The sequence below is a fragment of the Pleurodeles waltl genome, chromosome 4_2 (genome assembly GCF_031143425.1).
Source record: "Pleurodeles waltl isolate 20211129_DDA chromosome 4_2, aPleWal1.hap1.20221129, whole genome shotgun sequence".
NCBI lineage: Eukaryota > Metazoa > Chordata > Amphibia > Caudata > Salamandridae > Pleurodeles > Pleurodeles waltl.
Window position 1 is genome coordinate 433,558,376 of NC_090443.1, and position 13,757 is coordinate 433,572,132.

Sequence of the window (13,757 nt, forward strand, 5' to 3'; positions counted from 1 at the left end):
CCTATTGTGGGTGCGCCTGTTATACACAGCACCAAGAGCTAGAGTGTGCACTGGACAGGTGGTTTCTGACTTGCTCAGCATTGAGGGGCGAATAAGGCAGGGATGCCCGCTGTTGCTGCTCTGGTTTGAGCTCGCGTTGGAGCCACTGGTGATATAACTTAAGACAGGACTTTGGGACTGTGGTGTACAAGAGTTCACAGTGACACATATTGTGTCAATGTATGCTGACGACATCCTGATACACGTGTCTGACCCAGAACGATCGGTGACCCTCCTCATGCGACATATGACCAGGTTTGGGGAGATCTCTGGCCTCTGTGTCAACCGGCACAAGACAGTGCTCTTTCCCTTGGCATCCCTAGCTGGGCTTGCAGCGCCCAACGTGGGAGACCCGATCGTTTCACAATTTGGGGATACAGGTAACTCACAACCACTACTTACAGTATGATTTGAAGATGAGCAGAGTATTTGCGAGTCTTCGGACCTCCATCCAGTTTTTGACCACGTTTCTGTTATTGGTCATGAACAGGGTGGCCCTGAGTAAGATGATCCTGCTACTCCGCTGCCTTTTAATCAATGCAAAAAAAATTCTGCTACTGCCACCATCTTTATTTTGACAACTCATCAAGTTGCTAGTGTCCCTGGTATGGGTGGGAAAAAGATGCAGGGTTCACCTTGTGGTCTTAAAATTGGACACAGACAACAGTATTCATATTATCTGGCGGGCCTGCTCCAATATGCGGCCCTGTGGTGTAAGGACGGTCCTAACTGGGAGACAAAGTTACTGGAAGGCTCGTGGCACTAGACAAGCTTCCTAAATTACTTATGCATGGTTCCAGACTCTCGGCAGACACCTCCTTTGCCCTCTTGACCAGGGAGCGGGCAGTTACGCAGGTTCTGCAACGAGCACCCTACGCACGGCTCCTCCCAATTTGGTGGCTGCACCCATTCGAGCATATGAAGGGCTCTATGGATATCTCAAGATGGTTGGAGGGAGCCTGGAAGAGCTAGGGACTCATTTCAGAATTGGCTGGAGGCAATTTTTGAAGTATGCAGGCGTATCACGATCGATCCGGGAGATTTCGACGTCCTTCCCAGAGGAGCCTGTCGTATTGCAGATGATATTGGACCCTGGCTCTGCCAAGGATATTCTCTCTGGTCTATATGCTGCCCTTCAGAAGAACAGATGGACGGATGTGTCGATGGAATGCAGAGTTTGGGAAGCGGACGTAGAGATAATGCTCACTGACCAGGAGTGGAACAGGGCCTAGGCACAATGGAGATGCCAAGCAAATGCGAGGTTTAAATTGACACAATTTTATTACCTGCAAAGAGCATACCTGACACCGCAGCACCTGCATAGGCTTTAGCCAACACGCTCCGCTGAGTGCGCACCCTGTGGCATATCCCCGGCCACATTTGGCTATGTCACATGAGAATGTAGGACGCTGCAGCCCTTTTGGAATGAGATAATACGGGAGGTGGGCAGAACAAAGGTGGAGTTGACAATACGACATTGCTTGCTTAGTCTGCTGCCTCGCTGCAAAACAATGATGTACAGATTTGCCAGATTTGGGCTAGCACTTGCAAGACGATGTATTGCCATTAACTGGGCTAGCCCGATCTCTCTGACACGGAACAAATGGCAGACCAATTTACTGGAACGAGCAGTGGCAGAAGAATGCCGACTCTGAAACGTACGCGTGGACGAACACGCTGAACAGGATTTGGAGCTCTGGGGTGCCATGATGGATTGTCTAGGGGAGGGGGACACATTAGTGACTGCTGATTTAGCCTCAAGCTCAACTGGGGGCGGGGCGGAACCATCCCTGGGCTGTCTGTCAAGGTGGATGTATCCTAGTGGACTCAGTGAGACACTCAGGGTCCCACAGGGGCAATTAGACACCTGGGAGTACTGTAGATGTGTATTTCAGAGTAGAAGATGCTAGAAGGAATAAGGGAGGAGCTCCTCGCCCCCTCCTTTCACTCTGGGTGTACTAATACTGTATTGACATAGATGCAAAAGTTTGTTCATTGAGGTGGCTGCTGGTAGCTCCCTCTGGCCCTTGGGGACTATGGCACCTACAATCCTGCATTTCGACAGCCTCCCGTAGAGTGGGGTACTGAGAGAGCTGCAAGTGCACCACGTGGTTCTCTGTAAAGTTATTGTGAGGAATCTGCTGCTTTATTTATTGTTTTGCTGTTGAGACCTCTGTATTGTTTGCTTTGACCAGTTTAAATGTGAATAAACAAAGTGAAAAAAAGTTCAGTATCCACTTGTCTGAAGTTATTTTTCTTCACTCCTGGAAGACATTTTTTTAATCTGCCCCCTACTGGTGTTGTATGTAGGTAAGACTATTGTTTGTTGTTGTCTCTGTGGTTGTTGTCTCACCTTGATGGCACTTGTGAGAGGCTTTGTGTTTGTGCTGAGTCACTTATGTGTGGGGTTTGATCCTCCCTTGTGCGGCTGACCCCTTCCTCTGCCTCTCCCACGAAAGGGCTGTCTGCCCTGTTATTGGCTCTGCCATGCTTGTTGAGATCCCGATGTCTGATTTCTGTGTGTCTTCTGTCTGAAAGCTTCCTCTTCTGATGGGTCTGCATAATGCTGCTGTTCCCCTACACATTTCTCCCAGAACCTGCAGGGCGTCCATCGATTTTGTGGTCTCATTATCTTTCTTTAATTAGTTCAGCTTGTCATCCACTGACCTGCCAAAAAGTTGTTCCCCACTGACTGGGCTATTGAGGCCTGTAGCTCTGCTTTGGATCCTGAGAATCTTAGCCACAAGTGCCTTCTGAGGGTTACCTCATCATAATTTGAAGGCTAGATGTATGAGCTACGGCAAGTGCTGACTTCAGGCATGTGTTGGCAATGATTTTGTCACTATCCACCAAGTGTGCAGCCCTCTTTCTGTACTGTTCTGGGAGATGCTTCATTAGCTTCCCAATTTCCTCTCAATGCTGGTGTGCAGGCGGTTCAAGAGGACACTGGAGTTGAATGCGCTAATGGTTACCAGCACTGCTTTCTACTTTCCTCCTCTAGAGCTCCATTCGCTTGCTCTCCTTTTCTGAAGGAGTACCAACTGTTGTTGGTTCATTGGCTCTTTTCCTTGCTGTTGAGACTATGTCAGAGTTTGCTGGTACTGGCCCTTCAATATAAGCTGGATCCTTGGTTGAGTTTATATTTTTTCTCTGCTCTTGGGGTTACACCAGTGCACGTGGCAGGCTGCCGAAATGACTCCCTTCCCTGATCCAGAACACCAGGGAGCATCAGCAGAAACTGATTTATTAACTGGTATGGAATTAAGGTTTCAAGAGAAAACATGACTGTGTTTTTTCTCCTTTCAACTAAACACAAAATGTGTCCGAAGCATGTTTGATGCCTTGATTATACATGCCTATTTTATCAGGAGGTGAAAACCTCGATGGGTAAGAGTCTACTCCTTCCTGTGGGGGAGTCAGCTTTTAACTCCTGCCACTGATGAATGTATTCAGCTTTGGAACCTTGGACGCTTTCCCTGAGTTGATCTTCCTCTTCTTCATAGAAGGGTCCTTCCTCCTCTTCTTGAGGTTCAGGTGTCAGTCAATTCCTAAAACCCTCTGTCCCCAAAGTCCTTGTGTGCCGAAGCCTTTGGTGGGATCCTGAAACCCCTCAGACTGTCATTGAACTCCTTTTTTTCAAGGAGCGCAGACATTTCAGCCTCAAATCTTTAGCTTCCTTTCGATTTTGGCAACCTGACCTTCGGGGGCAAGACTGGGAGCCTTCCACTTGTCTGCGGCAGAATCTTTCGACAATGTAACCGTCATTGAGCTTCAGTGGTTAAGTTTTGACCCGTCTATTTGCAATGTCGAAGTGTCTTTATCATGTACGTCCTTCGACACCTTGGAATTTTCGGAAGTCTTTCCTCCACTGGATTCCCCCTTGAGGGATCTGTGTGACTCTTCTCTCAGGACATGGCTGCCAGCGGGTGCGTGTTTCGACACAGCTGCTCCCATTGATGTCTGCAAGTCAGATTTCTTTGACTTGGATGATTTTTTTGTGCACAAAGTTCCTCTTACTTCTGCTTTGCCTTCTCCTCATTGTTGACGAACTTCACCTGCACGTCAGACATCTCTTCTCCTGCTTCCTCAACGACATTGTCTTCCTCTTCGCTAGAGAGGCCCAAGTCTCTCAAAGATGGTGTTGTCTGCTGGTCCTGCATGCTGTGGTGAGCCCTTCTGTGCATCTCCCTTACACTCAGCATTTCTGGTGTGAATGCCGAACTAGCGTTGCAGTCCTCAGACAAAGGTTGCAGACTCTGTGCGGATCCTTTTGGAAAAACTTGTGATGGCAGTTCTTACAAAATTGAAACAGTGTTTTCTCCATCTAAGTCATTCAGGGAGCCCCCTGAACGGGAATTCTCTGAATTTCTTCCTGATTTCTTGAACTTTCCTTCTCTAATCTTCCTCTCAGGTTATCCTGTCGGTGTTGTAGACTAATCAGGTAACATTTTTGGCAGCTTTTACAACTTTTTCGTCGCAATCTTCTTCTCTGTTTTGGAGATCCTTCAGCAGTCTTCCACACCCAAATGGCAGAAAAAAAAGGATCTGAAATGGTGGCCAAAGGTGGGAGTTTTGGAAAGAAGCAAGGCGTCACAAGGGACATCAAATGGAGGTACCGTCGATGCCCACCAACAAACAAAGTAGAAAAGAGAGGAAGGACTAAGCAAAACAAAAAACAAAAAAAATAAGGACTACAAAATACTGGAGAATTTTGGACGCAACCACTAGACGGCAGAATAATGCATAGCATGTGGATCCAGAAAAGATTCATGCTGCAAAACTAGACAATTCAATTTTCCCTAAAGCTTAGTGTGATTTAAGATGACATTCACATAGCTTCTGGGGTGAAGTTCAAATAACACCATGGGCACATGTAGAGGAAGGCAGTAACGCAGGATTCACTGAACAAATTGCATCTTGCCTTTCCATTTTCCATTTTCTGCTCTGGTGGGGTAAGCCACCCAATTTAGAGATCCTTAGTGTGTGCCCTGTCCAATGGGACATTTCCAGCTTCACCGAGGTGTGCTTTAAATGATGGCTGGTTAGCCTGTGATAAATTCAATTTCCTAAATATGTTTTGCAAAAAAATCTTCTGCAAAACATCTTTCATAATAAACTCAAACTTCACACAATCTTACACTAATTTTAGTCTTGCACAGTAGGGCATAAAAAAGGAACTTTTGTCAAAAATATTTTCTCACAAATAGGACAGCTCAGGTTCGTTAGATTAATGAACTAAAGATACTTTTAATACCCAATATTAGTCCTTTACCATGTTAAAAGTGAATAAAAAATAAGGAAGAAGCCAACGCAAAATCATTTTTGCACTTCTAATTTGAAAACAGGTAGCTTATAATATGTATTGAAAAGAATGCTGAAAAGATATGTTTGTGTTATTGGAAATAGACGCATTAGGAGGGCATGACTGTACGAGGAATGTAATTAAGGGTAATGCAGCTAGAACAGTTTCATTGTACTTGCAACCACTGTCAATACTTTTTGCCATGTACGTATACAAACATGTATGAAAAAAGAAAATACAGTTAAAACAAGAAAGAATAACTGGCTATAAAATGGGGATTCGGAATTTATAAAAAAGAGGTTTTCATCAAAACAACAGTATATGCAGTAAAGCAAAGGCATTGCAAAGGCGTTTTGAAATTAAATTTTAGCAAAAATATTTGGAAAAACTAATTTAGCATATAGAGATATTGGCAGTTCATCCATCTAAAGTGGCAGAACCACCATCATGTTTGAATAGTTTACCATTATGACTACCAATTTTCATAAAAAGTTATGAATATTGTCTTTAGTGTGCTGGGACTCAGCTCTCAGGCTTAGTGGCAGCCTCAACATGCTGGTACAGACAAAGTATCTCAAATTCAGGGACCCATTTCTAATATCAAAACTTCAGTCATCATAGACGGGCATTAGCAGAATTTCCATAAAAGATTCCCTCGAGCATTCCAACTTTCATGGACAAAGCGCTGCTTCTATGACATTTCACAGAATTTTCCACTACTGGTACGGTGAAGGATTTACAGCTGCCACACTGGTGGAGAGAAACGTTTTCAGCAATATCTTAATCAGCTACCTACAGCCTGAGGAAATCTGGTCCCACACAGAACCCCTAAAAAGGAAGCCAAACACAGCCACAACCTAAAACAGCCTTTCTACAAAATTATCACAGAGGCCCCTCCTTTAGCCAGCCTTCCTTGTGGGTCAGTAAAGCTCACATACATATTTAGAAGTAATCTTACCCTGCAGTGAAAGAGGAAAGGCTGTTCTGGCCATCAGAAATAAATCCGGGGTGCATCTGAGCAGAAGGGCTATATGTTCCTGTGGTACTGGCAGTGGGAAATGCTCTTCGCAGGAGCCGCACCCATGTAGCAATGTCGATGTTCATCTGGCGAGCACGTAGGAAGGCTTTACCTACAAATAAATACACAACTATGTAAATTCATCCAAGCACACTCAGGCCATGTCACCTGTATGCCAATGTAGTAACAAGAGCATTTGAGCTTGATATTTCACTCATATAGTAGGAAACATGAAGGGTTGTTTTCAGTAGGCTACATCACAAGGATGACGTTACACACAACTAGACAGTGCAATAAGAGACCCTGTCAGTGTGGTTTTAACTGTGACAAACTTGCCCCTGTTCAAAGGAAGGTATGACTGATTGATAGGACAGGGTGAGAGAAAGCCAAAAGATACCTGTAGTTATACTACTATAAGAATAAACCATACCATCTAGAACCATGCCATTGACACAAATTGGTTGGGATATGGAATCAATTCAAATCAAATCATTAACATTTATAAAGCGCGCTACTCACCCGTGCGGGTCTCAAGGCGCTAGGGGAAAGGGGGGGGTTACTGCTGCTCGAAAAGCCAGGTTTTTAGGAGTCTCCGGAATGCGGAGTGGTCCTGAGGCTGGTGGGGAGGGAGTTCCAGGTCTTGGCCGCCAGGAAGGAGAAAGATCTCCCACCCGCCGTGGAGCGGCGGATGCGAGGGACGGCAGCGAGCGCGAGGCCAGAGGAATGGAGGAGGCGGATGGGGACGTAGAAGCTGAGGCGTCGGTTGAGGTATTCCGGTCCCTTGTTGTGGAGGGCTTTGTGTGCGTGGGTGAGAAGTCGAAAGGTGATCCTTTTGCTGACTGGGAGCCAATGCAGGTGTCTCAGGTGTGCGGAGATGTGGCTGTTGCGGGGTACGTTGAGGATGAGGCGGGCCGAGGTGTTTTGGATGCATTTCAGGCGATTTTGGAGTTTGGCTGTGGTCCCAGCGTAGAGGGTGTTGCCGTAGTCCAGGCGGCTCGTGACGAGGGCGTGGGTCACGGTTTTTCTAGTGTCGGCGGGGATCCAGCGGAAGATCTTGCGGAGCATGCGGAGGGTGAGGAAGCAGGCGGAGGACACGGCGTTGACTTGCTTGATCATGGTGAGAAGAGGGTCCAAGATGAAGCCGAGGTTGCGGGCGTGGTCTGTGGGGGTCGGTGCGGTGCTGAGGGCTGTGTGCCACCAGGAGTCGTCCCAGGCGGACGGGGTGTTGCCGAGGATGAGGACTTCCGTTTTTTCAGAGTTCAGCTATAGGCGGCTGAGCCTCATCCAATCTGCGACGTCTTTCATACCCTCTTGTAGGTTGGTCTTGGCCCTGGCGGGGTCCTTGGTGAGGGAGAGTATAAGTTGGGTGTCATCGGCGTAGGAGGTGATGATGATGTCGTGCTTGCGTACGATGTTGGCGATGGGGCTCATGTAGACATTGAAGAGTGTCGGGCTGAGCGATGAGCCTTGAGGTACGCCGCAGATGATCTCGGTGGGGTCTGAGCGAAACGGAGGGAGGTAAACTCTTTGGGAACGGTTTGAGAGGAAGGAGGCGATCCAGTCCACGGCCTGGCCTTGGATCCCGGTGGAGCGGAGGCGGGTGATTAGGGTGCGGTGACAGACGGTGTCGAAGGCAGCCGAGAGGTCGAGGAGGATGAGGGCGACTGTTTCACCGTTGTCCATCAGGGTTCTGATGTCGTCTGTGACTGAGATGAGGGCGGTTTCCGTGCTGTGGTTGGTTCGGAATCCGGTTTGTGAAGGGTCGAGCAGGTTGTTGTTTTCCAGGAAGGTGGTCAGCTGTTTGTTGACGGTCTTCTCTATTACCTTGGCTGGGAAAGGCAGGAGAGAGATGGGGCGGACGTTTTTCAGGTCGCTCGGGTCAGCCGTGGAAGATTTCATCTCTACAAACTGTTTTCAACCACAGATGTTTAAGATGAACCAATTTAAGATGACACTGGTGATGCTATTGCTTGAACTGAGAGTAAGATTGATTGGTCAACAGTATTAAAGGCTGCTGTGTCATGTAGCACAAAGAGATATGGTTCACCATAATAAGTGGATTGATAGAAGTGTTTCAGAAATGCTGGACCCCTGTCCACCCAGAAAGTCTTCTCTGTTTCAGATCAATGACTGGTCGCACAAGATGAACATGATTCTGAGATAACAAGGACAACACTTTTATAACATTCATAAAAAGCCCGGTACTTTTTCTTGATTTCGGGAGCAACTGAAGTAGTCAAAGCAGAAGTGACTCTGGACATGTTATCATCTAAGAAAAGAAAGACCTGTAACCCTTTAGCTGCTGACACCGCCAGGCACTCCATGATTATCCTGGAAGCTCATTCTAGTGGAAGAGAAGCTTCTGCTAGTGTATCAAACCCACTATGAAACAAAACTAATTCTGTAACAGAATTTGATCGCTATATGGAACTAGGAGACTTAATTTAACAGGGCCAAGAAACTTCATAAAGAAAGAAGCAATTAGCTCTATGTTAAAGATTTTTTTATATTTTTCTCACTGAATGCATTTAATGATGACCCACATTTAGAACAGGCCTTTGCTTAAGCACTGTATTTATTTGTAAAATGATTTTAAAATGTTCAAACAGAAAAAAATGCTACTTTAAATATTTATATTTTAAATTTAAAACGTTGTGTTTTGGGGTAGAGCCTGGAAGTCTGAATAAACTTGAAGGTGATGCCAAGGGCATGGGCCCTTGTCTGAGAGGGAAGTTACTTCTATCGATCTGGAAGGAGTATGTGTTACTTACTGTGTAGGAATCTGTTTGTAGCTTGTAATTCTGTAAACTCACAAGCTCTGCATACTCCTGCCATCTAGGATCGGGTGTACACTTTGCAAGTTGTTTTACTTCGAAGATGTCCTTAAGAGTCACTGTAATTCCTCCATTAGTAGGGAATGCGCATAGGCACTGACTTCATTGTTGGAATGTTTTCAGCACAGCAGGGATAATGTAATTGTGGAGTAGTTAGTAGTGAGAAAGTGGTGACCGTGCAAATAGTTTAAAAAGTATATACTTAATGTTACAGAGATGTGCAAACAAGACATTGTCTCTGGTGAGGAAGATGAGCGCATGTGAATATACAGCACTACAAGCTAAGGACAGATGCTTACATGGTAGGTGCTGTATTGTATACCTAGCATGTGTGACTGTAGATTCACATGATCTGCATAAACTGTAAAGCAGTACTCCTAGTCGGTGGATGATGCAGATAGTTGAAAACGTTCTTAATACTGTGTGACCAACCCTGGCCTGTGGACAGGTGAGAATATTAAGACAGTAATGTTTGGTAAAGGTGTGTGGGGTTGGCCATGTAGCTGATTTGCAGATGTCAGCCTCAGGAATATTCCCTAGAAGTGCCATGGTTGTCCCTGTCTCCCCAATGTGGCCTAGGGAAGTGGGGAGAACCTTTTTTGCTTTAAGTTAACATGTTTGGATACATTTGATGATCCATCTAGCTATGCCACGTTTTGATACTGGGCGCCCCTTCAAGAGGTTTAGCAAAGGCAACAAAGCTCTACACATTTCCTTAAAGGTTTGTTTCTCTCAATGTAGTACATTAAGGCTCTTGACATCAAGGGTGTGGAGAGACCTCTCAGCTGTAGAGTATGTGAAGGGAAAAACAGTGGTAACTCAATTGTTTGGTTAAGATGGAAAGGAGAGACCACCTTAGCAAGGCATTTTGGGTCAGTTCAGGGTACAACCATATCCTGACCGATCTGGATAAAGAGCTCCATCAAAGTGAGGGGTTCCAACTCACTTATTCGTCTTAGCGAGGTGATGGCTAAAATAAAAGCCAATTTCCAGAAAAGGAAATGCAGGGAGCAGGAATACAATGGTTTGACTGGGGGGAGGGGGATCGCATGAGCTTAGTGAGAGCTATGTTAAGGTTCCATAGACCGACAGGCGGCACTGCAGGTGTAACCACTTGAGGTTTTCCTTAAAAGCATTAGTGACAGGACTTTTGAAGATGGAAGACTTCTCTCCATTTTGAATGTGTGCAGCAATGACTGAAGGATGTAGATGAATGGAAGTGTGTGGTAACCCTGATTTCTGTAGGTGAAGTAAGTACTACTAAATGTCCTGGACCACAAGCTTAAGCGAGTCTAAACCCTTACATCACAATAGGGACAAACATTTTCCACTTTGCTGTGTAACAAGACCTAGTACAGTACATCTGTGCACTTCCTTTAGAGCTCTCATACAATCTTGTGTAACACATAAGTAACCAAATTCTAATATCTCAGGTGCCAAATTGCTATATAGAGCTGCCTTGGATCTGGGTGTCTGATCTTGCCCTGTTCTCGAGTGTGAAGGTTCTGAGGAGTAACAGATATCTCGAGTAAGACTGAGAAATATGGCTGTATGGCCCATGTGGTGACTACCAGGAGGAAAGTGAGAGATATTTGCTGTAGTTCCCTGACCACATATGGATGGAGTTGAAAAGGAGTAAAAGTGTAGGCCAATATCTCTGACCAGTTCATCCATAGTGCATTGCCCATGGACTGGGGTTGTGGAAAGCTAGTGGTGACGTTTTGACATTTTGTGTTTTCATGAGTGGTGAAGAGGTCTATTTGCAGAAACCTTCACCTTCATGAATACTGGAATAGGATTTGTGGGACGAGTTGCCATTAGTGGACTTGTTAATGCGTCCTTCTTACAGGCCTGCAAATTTGATGTCCTCTCCAGAAAGGTACTTCAGTAGGAGATGTATTTGATTGTGAATCACCCAATCCCAAATATTCTGTGCCAATGCTGAGGTGATTGAGTGCCTCCTGTTTCTGTGGATAATACATGGCTGTCATTTCGTCAGTTGTGACCAATACTACCTTGCTGTGAATATTCTGAAAGAAGACTTTGAAAGGCAATGGCAAGAAGCTTGAGGCAATGGAGGTGAAACCCCGGTTGCTGGGCTGACCAAAGGCCCTGAACTGTCAGTGAGGAGATGCACAGCCACAGCCAGAGAGGGAGCCATCCATGATGATTGTTGCCTGTGGAATGGGGTCGACGAAGGGCCTACCATTCAGATAATTGTTGCTGTTCCACCACTGCAGAGAGCGATGACCAATGGCCTTTTCCAACACTAGATCTTGTAGATGACCCTCCGCCTGTGACAGACTTTGCTGTAGTGGATTTATGTACGATCTTGCATGGGAAACTATGGTTATGCAAAAAGCCATCATTCCCAAAAATAACCAGGCTGTTCGGACTGAAAGAGGATGATCTGGCTAAAAAAGAGGCAATTGCTCCTGAAAGACTTAGCAGTCTTTGGGGCTTGGAGTAAGGTTTTCGGACAGTGGTATTTAGAATTGACCCCAGGCAGGAAAGGCTGGGTTTGTAGAGGTTGAAGGTGGGAAACTGTGGTATTTATGGTAAATCCCAACCTGTCAAGAAGGGCAGTGGCAGCTTGAGTGTGTGCTAGGCATGGCTGTTTGCTAGCACTCTTCATCAGCCAATCATCAAGACAGCGGAAACGTGTGTGCCTCCCCTCCTGAGGTCAGCAGCTGCAACGGCTAGACATTTCATAAACAAAACACACCTAATGATGGTAACTGTAAGGAAATGGCTCCCTGTTGCAGTTACCCCCCCCCACTTTTTGCCTGATACTGATGCTGACTTGACTGAGAAGTGTGCTGGGACCCTGCTAACCAGGCCCCAGCACCAGTGTTCTTTCACCTAAAATGTACCATTGTCTCCACAATTGGCACAACCCTGGCACCCAGGTAAGTCCCTTGTAACTGGTACCCCTGGTACCAAGGGCCCTGATGCCAGGGAAGGTCTCTAAGGGCTGCAGCATGTCTTATGCCACCCTAGGGACCCCTCACTCAGCACAGACACACTGCTTGCCAGCTTGTGTGTGCTGGTGGGGAGAAAATGACTAAGTCGACATGGCACTCCCCTCAGGGTGCCATGCAAACCTCACGCTGCCTGTGGCATAGTTAAGTCACCCCTCTAGCAGACCTTACAGCCCTAAGGCAGGGTGCACTATACCACAGGTGAGGGCATAGGTGCATGAGCACTATGCCCCTACACTGTGTAAGCAAAACCTTAGACATTGTAAGTGCAGGGTAGCCATAAGAGTATATGGTCTGGGAGTCTGTCAAAAACGAACTCCACAGCTCCATAAAGGCTACACTGAATACTGGGAAGTTTGGTATCAAACTTCTCAGAATAATAAACCCACACTGATGCCAGTGTTGGATTTATTTAGAAAATGCACACAGAGGGCATCTTAGAGATGTCCCCTGTATTTTACCCAATTGTTCAGTGAAGGACTGACTGGTCTGTGCCAGCCTGCTTCTGAGAGACGAGTTTTTGACCCCATGTGGTGAGGGCCTTTGTGCTCTCTGAGGACAGAAACAAAAGCCTGCTCTGGGTGGAGGTGCTTCACACCTCCCCCCCTGCAGGAACTTTAACACCTAGCAGTGAGCTTCAAAGGCTCAGGCTTCGTGTTACAATGCCCCAGGGCACTCCAGCTAGTGGAGATGCCCGACCCTGGACACAGCCCCCACTTTTGGCGTCAAGTCCAGAGGAGATAATGAGAAAAACAAGGAGGAGTCACCCACCACTCAGGACAGTCCCTATGGTGCCCTGAGCTGAGGTGACCCCTGCCTTTAGAAATCCCCCATCTTGGTTTTGGAGGATTCCCCCAATAGGAATAGGGATGTCCCCCCCTCCCCTCAGGAAGGAGGCACAAAGAGGGTGTAGCCACCCTCAAGGACATTAGCCATTGGCTACTGCCCTCCCAGACCTAAACACACCCCTAAATTCAGTATTTAGGGGCACCCCAGAACCGAGGAAACTAGATTCCTGCAACCTAAGACGAAGAAGGACTGCTGAGCTGAAAAACCTGCAGAGAAGACGGAGACACCAACTGCTTTGGCCCCAGCTCTACCGGCCTGTCTCTCCATTTCAAGGGAACTGCAACAGCAACGCGTTCTACAGGGTCCAGCGACCTCTGAAGCCTCAGAGGACTACCCTGCATCTAAAAGGACCAAGAACTCCCGAGGTCAGCTGCTCATCTCCAAGGAAGAAGCATCTTTGCAACAAAGAAGCAACTTTGAAAGAACACACGTTTCCCGCCGGAAGCGTGAGACTTTGCACTCTGCACCTGACGCCCCCGGCTCGACTTGTGGAGAACCAACACTACAGGGAGGACTACCCGGCGACTGCGAGCCCGTGAGTAGCCAGAGTTGACCCCCCTGACCCCCCCCACAGCGACGCCTGCAGAGGGAATCCAGAGGCTCCCCTGACCGCGACTGCTTGCTTCTAAGAACCCGACGCATGGTAAGGACACTGCACCCGCAGCCCCCAGGACCTGAAGGATCCGACCTCCAGTGCAGGAGCGACCCCCAGGTGGCCCTCTCCCTTGCCCAGG

The 13,757-nt window shown here is 46.9% G+C and overlaps 1 protein-coding gene across 1 annotated transcript in view; it reads right to left on the reverse strand.

Annotated features, from left to right (window-relative positions):
* Positions 1–13,757, reverse strand: part of LOC138293888 (serine/threonine-protein kinase N2-like) — a 189,378-nt gene that overhangs the window by 144,303 nt on the left and 31,318 nt on the right. Inside the window, exons 6-7 of the mRNA XM_069233181.1 lie at positions 6,300–6,471; positions 4,068–4,260 (exon numbers count right to left, since the gene is read on the reverse strand). Coding sequence (XP_069089282.1) covers positions 4,068–4,260; positions 6,300–6,471 — 365 coding nt within the window. The remainder of the gene's footprint in view (positions 1–4,067; positions 4,261–6,299; positions 6,472–13,757) is intronic.